Source organism: Mytilus californianus, unplaced genomic scaffold (genome assembly GCF_021869535.1).
Source record: "Mytilus californianus isolate M0D057914Y unplaced genomic scaffold, xbMytCali1.0.p SCAF_9, whole genome shotgun sequence".
Taxonomy (NCBI): Eukaryota; Metazoa; Mollusca; class Bivalvia; order Mytilida; family Mytilidae; genus Mytilus; species Mytilus californianus.
The window spans coordinates 53800723-53823491 of record NW_026262745.1 but is presented as its reverse complement, the minus strand read 5'-3'; the positions used below and the strand labels follow the sequence as shown (position 1 = coordinate 53823491).

Below are 22769 nucleotides of genomic sequence, written 5' to 3'. Positions count from 1 at the left end.
TGCATCCTACTTTTGGCATATCAACAATTCCCGATTTTTCACCCTCAAAAGTAAGAATACTATAATTTTTGTTTTTAATAAGGAATATAAAAGACAAATAGCTCTTTTTCATATCGGAATGTTTCTGGTTATTTTGATTTTTTATTAGAACAACCTGGGAACATATATATGTTCCTGGAACAACTTACCAACTCAGTCTGGTAAAAGTATGACGACTTTGTATTTTGAACATTAATTAAGTACTTATAAAAGACACAATGGTAAATAAGTTTTAGACATTCTGTTTGTCAGCTTACAAAATTGTATTTGGAAATTGATTATAAGACTATTTTCTACTTTCATTTGTTTTATAGCACCAATTCTCAAGAAAAAACAAGACACAATAAGTAATAATTATCGCATGAGGACAAGGTGTGTCAGTGTAAGATCACTCCGATGGCCGGAGGCCAGAGGGTGATCTAACACTGACACACCAAGTCCGAATGGGATAACTATTTTACAGCCCAGCTCTTTTTAGATTAATAGACGAAAAACCATTTACAATTCATAAAATCTAGTTTAGAACTCCGTAAAACCATTATAATATTCTTTATATGTTACTATATAATATGTACCCTTTATGACCCCTGAACACGATGTTTAAAGATGAAACCATGTCAACTCGCCCCACTGGCCAATCGGCCCACACTAAATCGCCACTTTCAACAAAATCGCACCTCTCTTGTTTACCAACTAACCTAACTTATGAAAAAGGGTAAAATCCAATTGAACAATCAGTCTGACAACTCGCCTTATATATGAAAAGGGTTAAAAACCCACTGAATAAAGGTCTGCCAACTCGCCCCACTTATGAAAACATCTTGCTTTCTTTAAATATGTTAAATTACCGACAGTCGTCCTGGTGTAGGGGGTATGTGTCGTGGGTTGATATGCTAAAGGTCTTGAGTTCGAATCCCAGCATAGACAATGGATTTTTTTCTACATACATTTTGAAAATGTGTCTTTTCTCAATAAACAATTCTAAATTTTATTGTGGATTAGGCATTCCCGCCAAAATGTTTCAAAACAAACGAAAGCATGCAAAACAAAGAAACTCAAGCTGGGGTGATCTGGTAGGGATGATCCGGCTCATATCACCCCTGGTAGAACAAAGGAGCTGGGATGTAATACAAATGATCTTATAACTCTTTATTAAATTCTTTACAAATACATATACAGATATTTCTATATTGGTCAAACTGTTCACTCATTTATATCACAGATAAAAAGATTTAATTTAATTTTTAATATGATTTGATTTGCAGGAATGTAATAAAAAAAACGGTTTTACTGAATATTGTTTTAATTATACATGAAGGGTTTTTTCTGCCGATACTATGGAGTTGAGTTTTTTTTCTGACGTGAATTTATTGCACGTTAGTCGGCAGGTACCTTTTGTTGTCCCACTGATCGAGATTAACTGGGGGAGATTTAAGTGCTACAAAATAAAAGTTTAATTCCGCAACATGTTCATCTACATGTCAAATGTAAAGATCCTCATCGGTAAATTGTTTTTTTGTATGTCAGGGAATATTGTTGGTTATGGTAGATCTTTACAAAAAGTCCCTGTTATTATTCACAAAATTTCTAGATTTACTGCGACGCAAGAGTTTTCCATATAAGGGTCTGGATGGGGTTTACAGAATAGAGAATAATAGGCCAATACTACAGAAAAATGGGGAAAATAAAGAAGAGATTTATGAGGTTCTTTAATATAAAAAATAAGAGAATAATGGAGAGAACATATAAATATTAGAGAAAAATACATAAAAAACTACAGAATACAGAAATGAAGGAAGCCCTATCCAGACACCCCATCCTCCTATTGTATAGACATTTGTCATTTGTTAAAGACCGTATGTTGATCTCTGCGTGTCTTGTTTGTTTTCTTTCGTGTCGTTGGTTTGATGTCTCATTGACGTATATACAACATTCATTATTTATTCATTAATAAGAATTACAGCCAATGCAACGACATCCATATTGAAATGGAATCTCTGAATATCCTTGTAGATATCTGATGCTCGTTTTTACTACATATATATTGACCATGAAGAGGTGGTTAGTAAAAAGATATATATGCAAAAACGCAAATGTTTGAATTCCTGATTCGTCCATTTATGAACTAAGGGCGAAATCTCTATAGTTGAATAATTTTCTTCTTTATTTATTTGGAGTTTGAAAAATAAAAGTTGTTCTTGTGTAGAAGTATATCCTTATCTCAATAATTCAAATCGGATAAAGTTACTGAAAACAAAGGTTTTGTTTGTGCACCTCTTTGTTAAGCCCACAACATTCAATATAGTGAAAATATGTGTATCATTTGGCTTAAAGCTTTTTTTAAAGATCTTATAAAATTTGTATACATAGATCTTTACTGCTTATAATGTTATTTCTGTGTTATTTCTTCTCTAAATCCATTGTATGCTGTAAGCTCATGGTCAACAAGTTTCTCCTTCTTTTTAAAGGCAGAGCAGCAACATTTCCTGACAATCACAACGATAGCAAGAATAACAAATTCTAACAATTCTGATACGGTCAGCAAACTGGCACCAAGAAATATCCCCATCTGGCCACCTAAAATTCCTGTAAAACAATGACAACAATGAGCAAATATCCTACTGTTAAACCATCTGTTGCTACGCTTGCTTATTTCTTTTCCTCGGAAAATTTATTTGCACATTTGCACACGATTGATTCCTGCATTTTGTGTTGGAGAATATTCATTTTTCATCCTGGCTTATGCAAGTCTAATTATTTTCAGCTCTTTCTATGGCCAGGTTATTCATTTCATTCTAATTACATGACTGAGTAAAACAGGAACAGTGGATAAGCACAATGCATACCCATTAGAGTATTAGTACTAACTGTTTGATGATATTTTAATTCAAAATATTCACGAAATATATTGTATGTTAAGTTCAGCATTCTATGTAAACGTGAGGTGTATTTGAGACAATACAAAACAGTATTACAAAAATAAATTTCTCAGTACATCTCAAGTAAAAATCTTGTAGTGAAAAACCAAATCCGCCAATATTGTTTTCATTCCCGAATAAGAGATTGGTATTTACGCTGAGATCATCCCCGGTTTTTGGTGGGGTTCGTGTTGCTCAGTCTTTAGTTTTCTATGTTGTGTTTTGTGCACTGTTGTTTGCCTTTTCGTCGTTTTTCGTTTTTTGCCATGCCATTGTCATTTTGTTATCGACTTACGACCCAGAGTTTGAATATCCATTTGGCATCTTTCGCCTCTCTATTACCCTTCGTATAGAGAAACACAGTGTGATAAAGTGTAGGAGATCGCTCATTTTAGAATAGTTTGATATTTTTGCTTGATATCTTGTACTTATATTGAAAACATTTGGGAGGAAATCGGTTTATTTTATTTGTTATGAATCCAGGACTCATTCACTTTGTCAGCAGGGTTTAAGAACATCCGTTGTTCGACCTGCTAGTCAAATGCGTTTTGTTAAAATATACTTTTTCACTTTTTTTATCTTTTGGAAAATGTTGTTTGTGCTGTATTTAGACCACTCTTCCAAGAAATTTGCAGTTTTTATCCAACGCAATCATAGGTTTGAACGTTGTTTTTAATTTAGACTTGTTTATATTTTTTTGTTTGGGCTTGTATTATATTTGCCTTCGGGTTTATATGATCTGTTCATCCTATTTTGACTCTTCAAAATTCAAGAGTCAATCCCAAATTGAGGTAAATTATATGGCCTTCCAAATACCGTTTCGATTCCTAACATCACTGAAGAGACATTTATTGTCGAAATCCGGATATGGTGTACAAATTTTTGCACCTTATGTTTGCGGTATACCATCTTTTCCGCAAGTTTATTGTTTTCTGTTTGGTATATTATTAATAAATTAAGATCCATTTTTACATCTGGTGATCTGTTTATTTGGCAATCGCCATGGCAGTCAGCAGGGTTTAAGAACATCCGTTGTTCGACCTGCTAGTCAAATGCGTTTTGTTAAAATATACTTTTTCACTTTTTTGGTCTATTGGAAAATGTTGTTTGTGCTGTATTTAGACCACTCTACCAAGAAATTTGTTTTGCATGCACACGTATAAAAATTGCAGTTTTTATCCAACGCAATCATAGGTTTGAACGTTGTTTTCAATTTAGACTTGTATATATATATATATATATATGTAGGACTCGGAGGTGCGATGGGGACGCTGAAGTGCAATGGTCACGCTGAAGTGCGATGGTCACGCTGAAGTGTGATGGTCTACGCCGAAGTGCGATGGTCCGTTCGCTGATGTGCGATGGTCTATATGACGCGTGATAGCTAGTTTAAAATCTACATATGTGCAATTATTATGAGCAGTATAGTTGGTATATAGATAAGCATTCATTATTGTCTATGTATGTCATTTGTTACAGTTGCATACAAAATGAACGATAGTCCTCTTTGATTTTCTGCAAGTGGACATAATTCTGAGATAGCATTTATCTGTACTTTGTTCCTCTCACGAGATCCTCGTTTACCGTTATATTAGAAGAGTTTGCGGACCCGTATGTATTTAGAGAGTGCCACGCTCCATCGTACGTAGCTTGAAAAAAACTCTCGTAGATTTCGAAAAAAAATCCGCTACAGAAGGTTTTCTTTTCCCTCTCCCCCGATCACACCCCATTTCCCGAAGTATTAAAGGTGTATAAGTTTATTTATTTTGTATTTACATTGTATCACAGATCAAATTTATTTGTTCAGTGTATATTCACTGGTGTTAATATGTCTTTTGGTTGAGTTAAGCCATTTCAATTGATATTTTATAGTGTGTCTTTCTATGTTGGGATGTTACACTATTGTTTCAGATACGAGTGAAGGTTTGGTACCATTTAAACGTTTAAACCCGCTGCAATTGTTTGCACCTGTCCTAAGTCAGGAATCTGATGTTCAGTATAGTTGTCGTTGGTTTTGTTTTATAAGTGTTTCTCGTTTCTCGTTTTTTATATAGATTAGACCGTTGGTTTTCCCGTTTGAATGGTTTTACACTAGTAATTTTAGGGGCCCTTTATAGCTTGCTGTTCGGTGTGAGCCAAGGCTCCGTGTTGAAGACCGTACTTTGACCTATAATGGTTTACTTTTATAAATTTTGACTTGGATGGAGAGTTGTCTCATTGGCACTTAGACCACATCTTCTTATATCTATATAAGCCCTTTATTAACTTAAAAACCCGAAAACTGCTTCTAACAAACAAATTGACTTCGAAATGAAAAGCATTGAAAATATAGTTTATGTAGTCCATCGCACTTCAGCGTCACCGCCATCGCACTTCGGCGTAGCTATCAACAAGATAGCGTCACAATGCCACCATCGCACTTCAGCGTGATTAAAAACGCACTTCAGCGTCAAACCATCGCATATCAGCGTGACCATCGCGGTTCGGAGCACCATCGCGGTTCAGAGTCCTACATATATATACAAGTCTAAATTGAAAACAACGTTCAAACCTATGTAGGCGTTGGATACAAACCTCAATTTTTATACGTGTGCATGCAAACCAAATTTCTTGGTAGAGGGGTCTAAATACACTCAGCACAAACAACATTTTCCAAAAGACCAAATGAGTGAAAAAGTATATTTTAACAAAACGCATTTGACTAGCAGGTCGAACAACTGATGTTCTTAAACCCTGCTGACTGCCATTGGCGATTGCCAAATAAACGGATCACAAGATGTAACAAAACAGATCTTATTAAATTATTACCTAACAGAAAACAATAAACTTGCAGAAAAGATGGTATACCGCAAACATGCATGAGGTGCAAAAATTTGTACACCATATCCGGATTTCGACAATTAATGTCTCTTCGGTGATGTTAGGAACCGAAAAGGTATTTGGAAGGCCATATAATTTACCTCAATTTAGGATAGACTCTTGAATTTTGAAAGAGTCAAAATAGGATGAACGGATCATATAAACCCGAAGGCAAATATAATACAAGCCCAAACGAAAAAATATAAACAAGTCTAAATTGAAAACAACGTTCAAACCTATGATTGCGTTGGATAAAAACCGCAATTTTTATACGTGTGCATGCAAACCAAATTTCTTGGTAGAGGGGTCTAAATACAGCACAAACAACATTTTCCAAAAGACCAAATGAGTGAAAAAGTATATTTTAACAAAACGCATTTGACTAGCAGGTCGAACAACTGATGTTCTTAAACTCTGCTGACTGCCATTGGCGATTGCCAAATAAACGGATCACAAGATGTAACAAAACAGATCTTATTAAATTATTACCAAACAGAAAACAATAAACTTGCGGAAAAGATGGTATACCGCAAACATGCATGAGGTGCAAAAATTTGTACACCATATCCGGATTTCGACAATTAATGTCTCTTCAGTGATGTTAGGAATCGAAAAGGTATTTGGAAGGCCATATAATTTACCTCAATTTAGGATAGACTCTTGAATTTTGAAAGAGTCAAAATAGGATGAACGGATCATATAAACCCGAAGGCAAATATAATACAAGCCCAAACGAAAAAATATAAACAAGTCTAAATTGAAAACAACGTTCAAACCTATGATTGCGTTGGATAAAAACCTCAATTTTTTTACGTGTGCATGCAAACCAAATTTCTTGGTAGAGGGGTCTAAATACAGCACAAACAACATTTTCCAAAAGACCAAATGAGTGAAAAAGTATATTTTAACAAAACGCATTTGACTAGCAGGCCGAACAACTGATGTTCTTAAACCCTGCTGACTGCCATTGGCGATTGCCAAATAAACGGATCACAAGATGTAACAAAACAGATCTTATTAAATTATTACCAAACAGAAAACAATGAACTTGCGGTAAAGATGGTATACCGCAAACATGCATGAGGTGCAAACATTTGTACACCATATCCGGATTTCGACAATTAATGTCTCTTCAGTGATGTTAGGAATCGAAAAGGTATTTGGAAGGCCATATATTTACCTCAATTTAGGATAGACTCTTGAATTTTGAAAGAGTCAAAATAGGATGAACGGATCATATAAACCCGAAGGCAAATATAATACAAGCCCAAACGAAAAAATATAAACAAGTCTAAATTGAAAACAACGTTCAAACCTATGATTGCGTTGGATAAAAACCGCAATTTTTATACGTGTGCATGCAAACCAAATTTCTTGGTAGAGGGGTCTAAATACAGCACAAACAACATTTTCCAAAAGACCAAATGAGTGAAAAAGTATATTTTAACAAAACGCATTTGACTAGCAGGTCGAACAACTGATGTTCTTAAACCCTGCTGACTGCCATTGGCGATTGCCAAATAAACGGATCACAAGATGTAACAAAACAGATCTTATTAAATTATTATCAAACAGAAAACAATAAACTTGCGGTAAAGATGGTATACCGCAAACATGCATGAGGTGCAAAAATTTGTACACCATATCCGGATTTCGACAATTAATGTCTCTTCAGTGATGTTAGGAATCGAAAAGGTATTTGGAAGGCCATATAATTTACCTCAATTTAGGATAGACTCTTGAATTTTGAAAGAGTCAAAATAGGATGAACGGAAAATATGATTGCGTTGGATAAAAACCGCAATTTTTATACGTGTGCATGCAAACTAAATTTCTCTCTCTCTCTCTCTCTATATATATATATATATAAGTCTATTGATATGATTCATTTTACATCATAATCATACCGATGAAGGATATATGTTAGCCGAAATATTTATAGATACTTACATTTAATGTTTCCTTTTTTTGTAATATTGGTGTTGTTTTGTACACTTTTTAGGCGTTTATATATATATATAGAATATACATATCTACACACTATTTTTGAAGCCCTTCTATTTGCTATCGGAATATTGTAAAGGGGGTAAGTAGAACATATATCCTCACTGCCTCTTTCTATGAAACGCTGAGTAATTAAAGATAATCAAGTTTGAACGATGTCTCCCTATTTTAACTCTATACCAAGATATTTTTAAAGAATATGTTGGCCTTGCATCTCTGAGGAGATATCAATGGTCAAATGCGCATCTGCTGCAGTAAAAGTTGAATCCATAATGTTATTACTACCATTGGGTAGATACCACTGCTAGTTGACTGTTAGTCCCCGAAAAATACATAACAAAAAACCACCCAATTTTGTTTTATATTCAGTAGGATTTTTTAATCAACCATATAAAAACGATTGTCTATAAGTCAAATCCTGTAAGTCATTTCGACTTACTTTTGAATGATTATATTACAGAAATAACTAATTAAAATGACCAATCATACCATTGATAAAAACATTGTAATGGTAAAAACCATGTGACATTTATTTTGCATTGTCCGTTATTATTTTCATAAAGAAGTACTTATATATTTGGAGTTAAGTAACAGTTGATGTCAAGATAAGATACATTCTCTAAGAGCTTCCTTGTCTTTATCAAGACAGTATCTGAAAAAGTGTTAGTAAAAAGAAATCAGTGACTTAACTAAGAGGATCAGAAAGTTATCTGGTGTGATACTCTTAGAAAATCATAATCTTCTTAATGCTTTAGAAAGATTTTATCCAAAAAGCAAGCATTAATACCAAAGTTCATAAACTATTATTTTCAATGATGGATCTATTTCACAGACTCATAAAGAATAATATATGCTGTTAATGGACATTGATTTGCATGATTGATTTGGGTGTATTTCTATACTCACCCACTATATCCTCCGTGTTGTACTCTGGGATAGACTCCACAAACAAATAACTTAGCGAATCGTAATATAATCTTGCCTCCAAGATTGTGTTCCTGCAAAGGTATTATGATCCATTATAATCTGAATTATTTCTTAAAATCCAACTAATATCATAAAATTCTTATGTGTTTTCTCAATTAATCAAGCGATGCACACTGTTCTTCGTGCAACAGAAATCAATACGCAAACAAACACCTTTCGTTCTCAAGATGAGTCGACAGACTAGACCGTGACCAGAGTACGCATCAGTTCAAACTAAGACTAATAGACAAATAACATGCATATGAGTCCGAGAATCACATCCGAAAAATGCCCCCCCCCCCCCTCCCCCCAAACGCAAAACATAAGTTTTTGTTGACTCAAATTACAGCCTATATAAAATATGGGTTGATACAGTTGTTAGTGACTGAATATGTTAATAGCTATTCCTTTATCATTTCTGATATCTTAATTTTCATAGTATACTGTTTTAACAAACTTTTTCTTCTTCTGAACGATGTACATTTAATCCCAAATAAACTTTTCAAACTTTATCCGACCTATATTGCATAAATGTAACTAAATATAATCTGAATTATTTCTTAAAATCCAACTAATATCAAAACATTTTTATGTGTTTTCTCAATTGATCAAGCGATGCACACTGTTGTTCGTGTAACATAAATCAATACGCAAACACATCGATAAATATTATCGATAAATATTTATACATATGGCTTCATTTGCAAGAAACTAGACACTACGTGTGCTAAATGCAATAACAAAGCTTACTTGATGTCTGTATATCCTATTTGCTGAAGTGGCGGGTAATACACGTCTGCTGGAAACAGTGCTGTCGAAATTGACTGGTCAAAGGTCGTAAACTCGCATGATATCTGACATTCACATTGCTCTTTCAGTTCTCCACTTGAATCAAACTCAACTGTAGTAATGTACAATCATTTATTAAAGAAGAATAAATATAGAACATTATAAGAGAAAAAGACATTCATTTACAAGATAAAACTGATGTTAATTTGGTGCACCAATTTCGCTTTCCTAAATCTGAATACCAATAAAGCCTATATGATATAAAAAGGAAGCCAAAACAAGCTTATGTACAACCGTACTTGGAAAAGATTACTTTATTATTTAGGAAATTATACTAAAAACTTCCCAAGTATTAAATTAAAAGAAACATCATGCTAGTATATTGATTGAATATATTCCACTAAACGTGCATTGAAGGATACTACGAACATAGTTTGGTCTGCCTAATAACTTCACTTATACCTAAAATTAATCAGTTAGGGAATGTTGGCGTAGTAAAACCTAAGTAATTCGAATAACTTCCACTAGCAATGGCATCGGCTAGTGGAAAATCAAATCCCGCCTTCCTTCAGTGTTCGTTACTTTCACATAATTCAACCTACTACAAGATTTTTACTTGAGATGGATTGAGTTATGTATCTTTGTTAAACTGTTTTGTATTGTTTTTGGGTTTTATTCAGTAGGATTTTTTTAATAAAACATCTACCAAATATCTTTTATATATCAAATCCTGTAAGTCAGTTCGACTTTCTTTTCAAAGATAACATTACAGAAATAACTAATTAAAATGATCAATCACCATTGATAAAAACATATTTTATGGTAAAAACCACTTGACAGCATTGTTTTCTGTATATTTTTGTTTTTGTTTTTCGCCCTTTTTATACGCCCGTTTATGGGACGTATTATGGTATAACGTTGTTCGTCCGTCTGTTCGTCCGTCCGTCTGTCCATCCGTCTGATCGTCCGTCCGTCCGTCCGTCCGTCTGTCTGTCCGTCCGTCCGTCGTCAACATGTCGGACAATAACTCAAAAACGCTTTAACCAATTTGCATGAAACTTTGGTGAATTGTTTATATCTATTGACGTGAGCTCCCTTTCGATTTTAATAAATTTTAGATTTTACGTTTCCGAGTTATGGGGTTTTATTCATTTAAAAAGGGGGATTTCCAGTTTTCGGACAATTACTCAAAAACACTTTCACCAATTTGCAAGAAACTTTGGTGAATTGTTTATATCTATTGACATGAGCTACCTTTCAATTTTTATAAATTTCAGATTTTAAGTTTCCGAGTTATAGGGTTTTATGCATTAAAAAGGGGGAATTTTCCAGTTTTCGGACAATAACTCAAAAATGCTTTGAGCAGTTTTCCTGAAACTTTGGTGAATTGTTTATATATATTGACGTAAGTTCCCTTTTGATTTTTAGAAATTTTAGATTTTACGTTTCCGAGTTATGGGATTTTATTCATAAAAAGGGGTGATTTTCCAGTTTTCGGACAATATCTTTAAAGTGCTTTGAGGAGTTTTGATGAAACTTTGGTGACTGGTTTATATCTATTAAAATAACCTCTCTTTAGTTTTTTTTTTATAAATTTCTGATATGACATTGAGAAGTTATTGAACTTTATTCTTTGAAAAAGCGACGGGCGTATCATGCGCTCATAGCGCAGCTGTTTATTTATTTTGCCGTTGTTTATTTGCGAATATGATTGCCCCCTTTGATGTATCATCGATATACATAAACCAGCAAAGGAAATCAAAACCATCTACGGAACACTGGTTTATGCAGGATAACCTTTAAATAATTTTACATCGCGTTTTTTCGGGAGATTTAAATAACAAAAATCTTATCGTAAGTTATTTCATTACCGGTAATACCATCAGGGACTTGAAATCGACCAAGTGAAATAAGGGAATATCAAAAATCATTTTGGCAGCAAAGACGAGGAAAAAGAGGGTATACAAAACAATTCCGTTTAAAATCTAAAGACTTTTAAAGGAAAGTAATTGAAAAATATGTCGCATTTTGAAAGACAGGATATTTCAATATTTGTTAATATAATCACACATAATTTATGTATTTCTTAGCAAAACAAAAATATTTGAAAAATCGTGATCTGATATTGAACCTACCTTCATGCTGGTAATAGCATGTTGCTGTTTGGGATGGTGTGCAAAGTGTCTCATTTCCTAAATTATATATAAGAACAATTGTTAAAAATCATGTTAAACTTAACGATACCAATTGAATACTTCAGTGGTTTTTTTATATCAGCATTTTACAGACTGCAAAATTGTTTGAAACCTAAATACATACAAATGTTTTGGACATGAAAAAAACAAACAACTCCCAATTTTCTTTTAATTAGAAAAGATCAAATATTTAATTACGTAAAATAATTTCATATTAACATAACATATTTGAAAGCAATTTACATGCTTAGAATTACTAGTAAATAAGAAATAATTCTAAGTAACCAAAAGGCTGGAAAAGCTTAAATTGAAAATTTAATAAACCAAATAGTCCCTTAAACGAATACGCAAACTTATTTCAAAATCAAATGCCTGATACACCGACAAAATTTACAAATTCAACAAATATAAATAATAGATGAATAGGTAATTTAAAGTTATGAAATCAATATTTCTAAAGTTGTCGCTTGCAGTAATTCTATATTCGAAAGGGAAAGCTGACAGAATCGTTTAAGAGATGATTGGACAGATATGATCTTCGTACTTTAAGCGTAACTTGCCTGGATCAGTAACCGCTCTGCATCCACATTTCTCTACAATATAGTTCCTACGACACTCCAACAGGCATCCAGCCCGACTGTAGTATGGGTAATACTTCAAGGTATTTACATAATCAGCAGAGCGGACATCCACACAATACTGATCACCTCCAGCCTTGTACGGGGCAGGCAAATATTTGTACTGCAATATTATAGAACCATCAAACATTTAACATGGTAATAGATTTAAAATAATCATATCATTTTTTATCAGACTTTGGAATCTACTGGGTCACTGGGTACTACATATTCTAATTTTATTGGATGCCATACAAGACCAATGTTATACACACGCTTGTACACATACTCCAACATAATCCTAAAACATTTGCGAAATAATTTTGCACAAGGTTTCACGGAAACACCATGTAATACCGACTAAATTAAACAATGAATGATAACAGCACTTTTTAAAATCTAAATTAGTTATCATATGACTGGTAATTACACAGCCATACAATATAATAAAAAAAAATGACGTATTATTGAAAGCGTACCAATATGCATACTAGTACTATACTGCCAAACAATAGTCTTTTATAGTTCTATTAACTTCGGTTTTAATTTATGAAGAAAGTGATCAACAATCATGACATAATCAACATCCAAACATGGATGTGAAAACAATCTCAATAACACGAATACACTACTGAGTGAGGCCAGGGTTGTCAATAGGGTAGGTATCTCATACAATGGGTCTAGCACTTGTCATCAATCAGCACATAGACAACAGACATCATGAATGTGAAAACAATCTAAGTAGCATTAACACCCCATTGAGTGAGACCAGTGTTGTCGACAGAGTCGGTATGTCGTACAATTGGTTCATTTCTTGTCATTCGATTAATAATCGAAAAGAATTGTTTTGCTGCGGTTAGTTAATCACTGAGATAATGCAAAAAGGCGGAAGATAAAAAGTGGAAATTCAAAACTCAAGGGTCAAAGAGAAACTGACAACATCATTGCAAAAACACAATGAAAAAGACGAAATCCAAACTGGCATTGTTCTGTTATGTGTTGTGTTATTTTTGTTTTTCATTCAGTAGGAATTTTTTGATAAACCATCTAATAAAGGCAACAGTAGTATAAAAGCGATCTTCTATAAATCGAATTCTGTAAGTCAGTTCGACCTTCTTTCCAATGATATTAATATAACAGATATGACTAATCAAAATGATCAATCATACCATTGATAAACACATATTAATGGTAAAAACCATGTGACATTTATTTTTATGGTCCGTTATTATTTTCATATAGTAGTACTTATATATTTGGATGTCATGATCAGATACATTTTGTAAGAGCTTCCTCGTCTTTATCACGACAGTATTTGCAAGAGTTTGGTGAAAAGAAATCAGTGACTTAACGAAGAGGATCAGAAATAAAATACAGAACACCAAGGTTAATTAAACTTGTTTCCCTTTATGTGATTTAATTATAACATATATTCTATAAACAATACTCTAGCATGGATATGAGGAAGAACGTCTGAAATTATCACTCAAACTTCTACAATCGCAATCACGGATCAGTAAATCGTAGCACTACAGTATCTCTGTTTTCAAACTCATTAATGACAATTTGACCCTGTCATAGATCAAATATATCCATTATGGTAATCTGACATTAATACCTATTTTTGATCTTCACGACATTTCTACCTCATACTGGATTTGTGAATCATATGACGGGCGATACATGAAGAGCAGGAGAAGTTTAACCTAATGACGCATCAAGTGTCAATCAGTTTGGACTTTTTCTCCTTCCAACAACAGAACGATACGACGTGTTTGTGTCTTAACTCTATAGCGATATCTCTTCGCGGTCATAGATCTTTAGATACCGGAATAGTCGTTGGATCTGTGAATTTATCGAATGTGTCCTATTCCGATTATGACATTTTGACTGAGCATAATTTCAACTTACAAATAGACAAAGTTTTGAAAATCAGTAAACTACTGTGGCCTTAATGTCCAAGACTAAAATATTAATCAAACCACTTACAACGGATTTGGTGTTCACCAGGATGGGAAAGATATTGCATTATGCAATGCTAACATATAATTATCGACATGATGTAGGACTATAAGTCATAAGATCGTTATTGTAATATAAGTTTAGTTATGTATTAAACTGGTCTTGTTATGTTTTAAAATATACACTAGTTATGTATAAAACTGTTCTAGTTATGTTTTAAACTATTGTAGTTATGTTTTAATCTATTCTAATTATTTTGTAAACTGTTCTAGTTATGTTTTAAACTATTTTAGTATTTAAACTATTCTAGTTATGCATTAAACTGTTTTAGTTATGTTTTAAATATTCGAGTTATCTATTAAACTATTCTAGTTATGTATTTAACTATTTAAAAAAAAACGTAGTATCGAGCAGTTTTTGTGTACTGCAACCTGATTAGGTATACACTATGTACATTTCCCCAAAACTAATATTTTGTTACCGATGAAAACATCAATAAATACTGCGTTTACCTTAGTCATTTTCATAGAGACATAGGTCGACATTCCTGGTGATAAAATAAAACCTTTGTTGTTAACGTCTGGTTCTTCTTCAGGATCATGTAGGACGATCTAAAACAAATTTTAAATTATTAATCATATTTTAAAGGCAAAGGGAAGGAAAACCCTTTCGTGTGTAAAACCACAATTGTTCTATTTACAAAGAAATATAGCAAAAAGGGACATTCAAACGCGTAAGTCGAAAATAAACTGACAATGCCTTGGCAAAACGAAAAACGATCAAAAGACAAACAACAATACACGAAACTCAAAATAGAAAACTAAGCACTGAGCAAATTGAACCCCACAAAAAACCGGGGGGGGGGGGGGGGGGGGGGGGGTGAAATCATGTGCTGCAGAAGGGTAAGCACATCTTGCTACAAGTGTGACACCCATCGTGCTACTCTGCTATAAAATACGTTGATTAGTTATGTCAAGTTATTAGATATCACGCAAAAGTAATTGACTCTTAACTAACCCTAAGACAGAAACAAATTCGTCAACCATCGGTCATGTAAATTTTCTAACCACGAAACAGAATGTGACATTTTGAAACTAGAACACGTTTTTCACGACAAACAATAAGTATTCTTATTCTATAATTTCTTCTATTTTGGATAATATGGATCTTTTGTAATAGCTTTTGCATTTTAACATTATATTTTCTCCGGATTTTAGATTAGAAATATGTAAGGAACAGATAAGAAGCCATTGAATATTGAACAACCTTGAGGATTTCACAAATAATGACAACACATAATTTAGATTGGACCACAGCCTTCTGGATATGGACAATAAATAAAGAATGTGGTGGGGTAAAACATGTTTATGATCGCTCAATTTGGTATCGGGTAGGTTCGCCCTGATTACATGGTTGCTCTGGGTCTGTTTGCCCTGAGTTCGTTCGCCCATTGAGTCCTTTCGCTCTGGGTTCGTTCTCCCTACTTGTAGTAAAAAATATTAATATCAGAGACTTATATGTCTCTGATGATATTAAGGGTATTCAGGTTTAGTAAACTTATTCATATATTTATATAGTATAAATTCTCGAAATTTATGAAAACACATGTAGATATTTAAAAGTTGATGGCTTTTTTTGGGGCATTAATTGTTCATAATAATAATTCTCACTGATTGCTGTAATAACTATCTTTGATGGATTAATAATAAAAACAACACTTTGTTTTGATAAACTAGTCAGCTTGGAATGAGTAAAAACAATTGTGTACGAATTGTAAAACATGAAAAGGATTTATAAGTTCATTTAAAGTAAAAACAATGATGTACGAATTGTAAAACATGAAAGGAAATTTATAAGTTCATTTATTATTATACTGCATAAATTGACTGACTAGAATTATTAATATGTTAACAAATATCAATAAAGATAAATACATTGTATTCCAGTATTAAACTATGCAAATCAAAGGAAAATAATTCAAATAATAAACAGATAACAGACCCGGATTCATCCCTCCCATAACAATGAACAGTAGCAAAACATAAGAACTACATGTAAAAGTCAGTTGAAAAAGACTTGACTCATCAGATCAGTACTAAGTACGCAAACTAACATAAAGAAAAACGACATAAAGTTTTGATCCAAGAGTACCTACAGTTACTGAAAGCTGGGTTAGTAGTCAGCATTTTTGTGTTAACCCGAAATATCATCGGTATTTTCATTTTCTGTAAATAACTGCTTGTATAATTTGTAAATTATTCGAAACACTAAAATGTTTTTTACCCCTGGGCATAGACTTTTTTTGTCGGTTTTGTCAAAACTTTTGAGATTTTAAGTTTTGATGTCCTTCATCTTCGTATTTGATGTGGACTTCCAAATAATTTGATTCAAGCGCCACTGATGAGTCTTATGTACACGAAACGCGCGTCTGGGGTACCAAATTATAAGCCTGGTATCTGTGATGAGTGTTTAAAACTGCCGAAACAGAGAAACGATGAAGAACGAATGAAATCGACACGACATAAGTTTCGAATTAATTGAATGATACGATGTGTCTATTTCGCAACTCACTAGATACATATTTTTGCGGTCTTACATTTTTGCACACAGGAAAAGTCGTTTTATCTGTAATTTTAGCGATTATGTCCGATTCTGTATTTTGACATTTTGATTAATTGTGGATTCACATGGCGGGTAATGTATGCAAAGCAGGAGACGCTTACCCTGTCGACGTACCCAGTCCCGCTCCTTTCGGAGTTTAAGGAATTCCCTTAGTTTTTTTGTCTTAACTTGTATCTTCTTAATCGATTGATGAGGTTTGAACATTGGTTAATAACCGTTGCTTTAATTTCAAACTCAATTAAGCGGACAAAGAAAACATGGCTTCATGCAATTCTATAAATATCAAATCAGGAATACAGCAATTGTGGTCTGTCGGAATGATTTTGTTTCATAATAGGGCATAGGAGGTATAACATGTAACTTTGATGTTCGAAAACAATAATGTTATTTTACACATAATGGGTATGTAAAACTCATAATCATTGAGACAAACAATAATCTAGTATTTTCCAATGACAGTAATCAGTGAATTGCATTTGAACAACACCATCATATTTATCATACATTTCTATGGTTAGCCCTAACAAAAGTCTCGCATCAAATTACAGTTTTCATTGGACGAGAAGATTGAGTGATTTAGAAAAACGTAATTTTGAAATTAATACTTTGAAAAAGCCCGTTATACCTAGTACTGTAATAACTTTTCGTTTCAATTTTGTCTTAATATTAGGGCCAATGATACAAAGCAAAATTTACTGTTTTGATGTATTGCCTTTGTGTATATTGTACCAGAACGCATTTTAACATGATAAATGTATATTCATTTAAAAAAATACACAACCACACTATGCTTTGAAATTATATGCTTCTTCCACTTATACTGTATAAACTGTGAAATATTAAATATCGTTTGAGGATAAATAATTAACAAAATTATGGACTTATTTGATGATCTATTGAAAGTTATTTCTACAAAGTAAATAATTAATGAAGTTCTAACGAGTATTTTATTACTTAATTGGACAAGTTCACATAATCTAAACAATGCTGATTTCATATCATATCATAAATCAATGTTTCGATGTTATTTGGAAATTCGTGTTTAAAAAATCTTTAAAAGTCTCGGAAAGCAATTAAAGTAATGTATACTGGTAGCGTAAATATCTAGCAACCAATGTTTCTAAACAGTTGAAACTTGTAGTCTTGCACTCCATAAAATTGTCTATAAAATTGAACCTAATACATAACGAATTTATAGAAAGTTCACAAACTAAGTGTTTAAACCAATCTATGAAACCATTCAATAAAACAATGATATTTAAGATAGAATGTTATTGTAACACCACAGCAATTGAACACTGGTTATCTTCACACTACTTCACATACTTATGAGCACATCCACCAACCCGCACTGAGATTTCCATTTTCTTTGAAATACTTTAGTTCAATGTATGTTTTGTCCCTAATATTTTGATAAAAATTTCCGACCTCTTTCTTTATGTAATGGAGTTAAGAAAGACAAGACTGAAAACAAAATTAACCAAGAATTATTCTTTTTTACAATTTCAATTACAGTGAAAACGCAAAATATCATTGTGTAAAGTTTGAAGGGTATTTTTGCCAAAAACTGTCAAATTTACGGTTTTGAGCTCTCTTCCGGCATTTCGAATACGATGATTTGTTTAGAAATAAGTTATAATATTGTTGTAATCTCAAAGTACAAACATGGTGTCATTATGCTGTGAAATTAAGTAAAGAATGACAGACTTTTTGAGAATTGACCAAACGAATGACAACTGTGATATAACTTGCTTGGCACATATACCAACAAATGTTTTACTTGGTTAAACAAAATTTAATCTTACTTCTTTAGACCATTAGTTGGTAGATCAGAACCAACCAGTTAAAAATATACAATACAAAACTAAAAACACTCGAACCGTCGACTTAGAAAGGTAAATCAAAGTTATCTTAGTGACCGATAAGAAGTAAATATACTTTCCAGAAAAAATATTCAAGCTTATAGCATTTGCAAGTACAAACTAGACAGCATGAGAAAAAAAAAGCAACAATGAATTTACTAATAAAGACCTACAGTACTTACTTTCACCCCAGCAGCCAGATTTGTATTGAAGACATACTCATCCTGTTTCACATCTATATAGAAAGTTAAAGCCGTTGTTGATCCAGTCATGCTACCCTTTACTATTCCATTCGTAGCAACTTTCTGATAATTATTAAATGTGAAACATTTACCCCACTGTGTTATTTTAGGAATTAATATGTCTTTACATGGAACAAGGTGTCGTTCATTTACACAGTAATGGAACATATCCTCTAAATCAAAAGATGATTTGTTCAACCAGTCTTCAGACACAGGATCATTCAACTCAGCGAATGCAGGCGATGAGTAGTTAAGGTGTGGTAATACAACTCCGAGACGACTGCTGTGTAACAAATGTGTTGTCATTACCGCACTAGCGTTAATAGAAGATCTTTTAAGTGGTGACATGTTACATATTGTAACGGCAGGATAATGCATGGCCTTCACGAATTTAATATTTATGTTGGTCAGTGTAGGATTGGTTCTGTAGTATACATACAATGTATACACAGTGTATATAAGAAGTGACCCCATACCTATCAAGGCAAATATCCATATCACCCTGTAAATGTAAATGCGTGGTCTTTAGCAAAAAAAATCATCATATTGAATTCGTCAATTAAATATTTCAAATGCAAAATACCGTAATTTGGCGAAAAAAAAAAAAAAAAAAAACAATAAAAAAAACCCCAATAAAACGCTAAAAAATAAACAGATTTAACCACGAAATTCTAGTACGTGATTAAAGAAACTGAAAAGTGGTAAAATTTGATATTACTGTTTTATGCATGACGGGTGATGAATTCATAGCAGAAGATACTTTCCCTGTCGTCGACTCACCAGGTCTGGCTTTCTTTTGAGGTCATTCGATTTTCTCAGTTTCTGTTTGCTACCTTGATTATTTGTCTCTTCCTTCGCGATTTTTGAGATTTGATTAATTTTTTGAGATTTTGATGTCAATACCAAACGGTACTGTAAATTCCTGCAATAAGTTATCAGAATATTTTAGAAGTCTATTCAAATTGTTATACTAGTACATTTGAAGAGGATAAAAGTAGTTTGGTTAATAAGGAAAACTTACCATCTAAGTTGATATTTACTCTCTTTCCTTGCATGTCTTAGACCATGCATAGTAGTAGTTTCTCTAAACTCCTTCCATAATGTCTGCATGCTGATAATGCTTTCTGATGTCTTTGAAAAGTCTTTCTCCGGACATTTTATATCATCAAGTGTTGTTTCAGTTTGTAATTGTTTCAAATCTATTTTTTCCTTTTGTGTCGCTTCATTATTTGAATTTGTATAATTTCGGAAATCTGTAATGGTATTTTTACCAAACGCAGGACGAACCTTAACGAACGGCATGCCTGCAGATTTTAAATAACATAAATAATTTGATTTTGATCGTTTTATACTGGAATTTGACAGATTGATTTTTACCTATTTACATCAATTGTAATGTCATATTCTAAACTACATCATTAAAGCTGTAGAAACATTAATATAAATTCATTATCTTATCGATAATCACAAGGTCACCAGCAAGATTATCATGTGCTTATCCTAGCAAACAAAACTTTGAGTCTTATCTTCGTAAACAATGATAGCTCATGGCAAATTGAAATCTTCATTTAATAAACGTTTTATGTGAAGTTGAATAAATCACTGTCTACTGTCGAAGACTTATGCTCAATTGATTGATTGATTGATTGATTGTTGGTTGCTTAACGTCCAGTTGTGCACAATTGACGCCATGCCTGACTCATACTATCGATACTAAGGACAACAAACGAAATTTAGATAACATAAATTATTGATCTAAGAGAAAAAATTACTGCATGGTAGTAATAAATTGATTGTGTTATACCAGTATGAAATGTTATTCAGTAAATCTACAACGGATTTAGTAAAAAGATATCATAGGTAATCTGTAAAAGCATTACCTTTCCGCTCGTGACCACAATCGTATTGCTTATGACAAACATGATACTATGATATGTTGCATAAGTATTTAATGCCTCGTTCACACGTACATTTAATTCGAATTAAATTCGAATCGAATGCGAATTGAATTCGCTAATCGCGTTCACACGCTCTTCTTTTTTTAATTCGAATTGATTCGAATTGGCCAAATCGCATTATCCAATTCGCATTAGAAATGCGTTTTTGTTAATACGAATTAAAAGTTAACGTCGTTAGGACAGTAAAGCGAATTTGACACGCATTGCAATTCGAATTAGAATTTACTTTCGGACGTTAAACGTTTCGAATGCGAATTAAACTAATTCGAATTAGTTGATGCGAATCGAATTTGAATTACGTGTGAACGCAGCATTAATATATATGACAGATTATTCATAACGGTAAACGAAGTCTGATAACTGATCACTATCTTTATTTGGTTTACAAAAAGACGATAAAACATGGTCATAATATTTCAGTTTAGCTTTTCGATACCTTTTAACTAAGGTTTCTACTCTCTCAGTCAAAGTTAACTTGAGGGTACTTTATAGTAGTAAACATTTTATCATCGGCTGTGATGTATTGCTGGCCAGTAGTAACTATTTCTGCATTGGCCATGATTAAATGCGTACATTTCATGATTATCCTATTATATTTTTAAACTAAGTTTACAAATTTTTCAGAACAACTGTTTCATCACCTCTTTTTTTATCCTAGTACGGGTCTCGATGTGTTTATACATCTAATACTTTTACAACTGTTATCTACTTCTGCTTCTTTTGAATAACGTTTCGAGATGATAGGCAAAATGGACTACACAAAAAGTGAGAAGACACAAAGGAAAAACTCAAAAACAATTAGTCAAATAAAAACTGACTATATCATGACCAAAAGAAAAAACGACAAAAAGTCATGAGACAATACCAAAAGACAGAAAACTCAAGATTAAGCAACACGAATCCCATTAATAAACTAAGACGAACGCAATTGTCGAGCAGTTCCTGTGGCACCCATCGTGTTGCCCTTGTAATAAAAATCCATTGATCCACAATCTGCTTTGATTTATTGATTGATTGTTGTTTGCTTTACATCCAGTGGCAAATATTTCATGCATATTCAGGAAGAGAACAAGTTAACAAAAACATATAATAGGTAGGTCCTGTAATAGGGTCCATCCGGGATAAATGGCGATAATTTGGACTGCCACTTGAAAATGTGGGTATATTGGATAGTGACTGAAATTTCGCCTTGCAACAGGCGAACTAAGATTAACGTGCAGGTAGCGTGTCACTCACTCTACACTATAGGCATCAGATTTAACGTCTCCATTTTGACAGGAGGTGGGTGGGTATTTATACATCCCACACAACCAAACCGACGTCCAATTTAGCAAAGGTTTTACTGACGGTCAATTGACCATACTTCTATTACAGGTCATTCTTGTAGTTTTACAATCAGGAATTCCTGCTTCTAGTATTTATTGTCAAATTTTACTTAGGTAACTTCCTCTGCTTTGAACTTGTATGTTACTTCTAATAACTGAACTTTTACACGAAACGCCATGTTCATTAAAAATAATCTGTATAAATTCTTGTGCGTCCATTTCATGAATATCCATGACGTTAACCGAATTAACTGACAAATAAATATCTAAAAATATGATTTTGAAAACCCAACAAGACTTAACATTGTACCATTTCTACCCACGTTTTGATGAATATAGCCACTTCAGTCTGAAATTCTTTATAATATAATGTATTAGTGGCATATCTTATGAAGGCTTTGGAAATTAATG

The 22769-nt window shown here is 33.0% G+C and overlaps 1 protein-coding gene across 1 annotated transcript; it reads right to left on the bottom strand.

The window, feature by feature from the left end:
- Positions 1 to 1867: 1867 nt before the first annotated feature.
- Positions 1868 to 20377, bottom strand: LOC127715953 (acid-sensing ion channel 2-like). The gene is made up of 8 exons (XM_052222058.1): positions 20097 to 20377; positions 19016 to 19577; positions 14862 to 14960; positions 12331 to 12511; positions 11711 to 11767; positions 9537 to 9687; positions 8727 to 8818; positions 1868 to 2625 (listed from the first exon to the last, which is right to left on the bottom strand). Exons 1-8 carry the CDS (start codon positions 20375 to 20377, stop codon positions 2429 to 2431), a joined length of 1620 nt encoding a protein of 539 aa, XP_052078018.1. The 3' UTR covers positions 1868 to 2428.
- Between the last annotated feature and the right edge of the window lie 2392 nt (positions 20378 to 22769).

Bases quoted from the DNA above. Each gene is read 5' to 3' on its own strand.
- LOC127715953 (XM_052222058.1), bottom strand. From the start codon at position 20,377: ATGCCGTTCGTTAAGGTTCGTCCTGCGTTTGGTAAAAATACCATTACA. The intron at 19,578-20,096 runs GTAAGTTTTCCT...TTACATTTACAG, and splicing joins AGTAAATATCAACTTAGATG to GGTGATATGGATATTTGCCT. The intron at 9,688-11,710 runs GTAGGTTCAATA...ACATTACTACAG, and splicing joins ATGCTATTACCAGCATGAAG to TTGAGTTTGATTCAAGTGGA.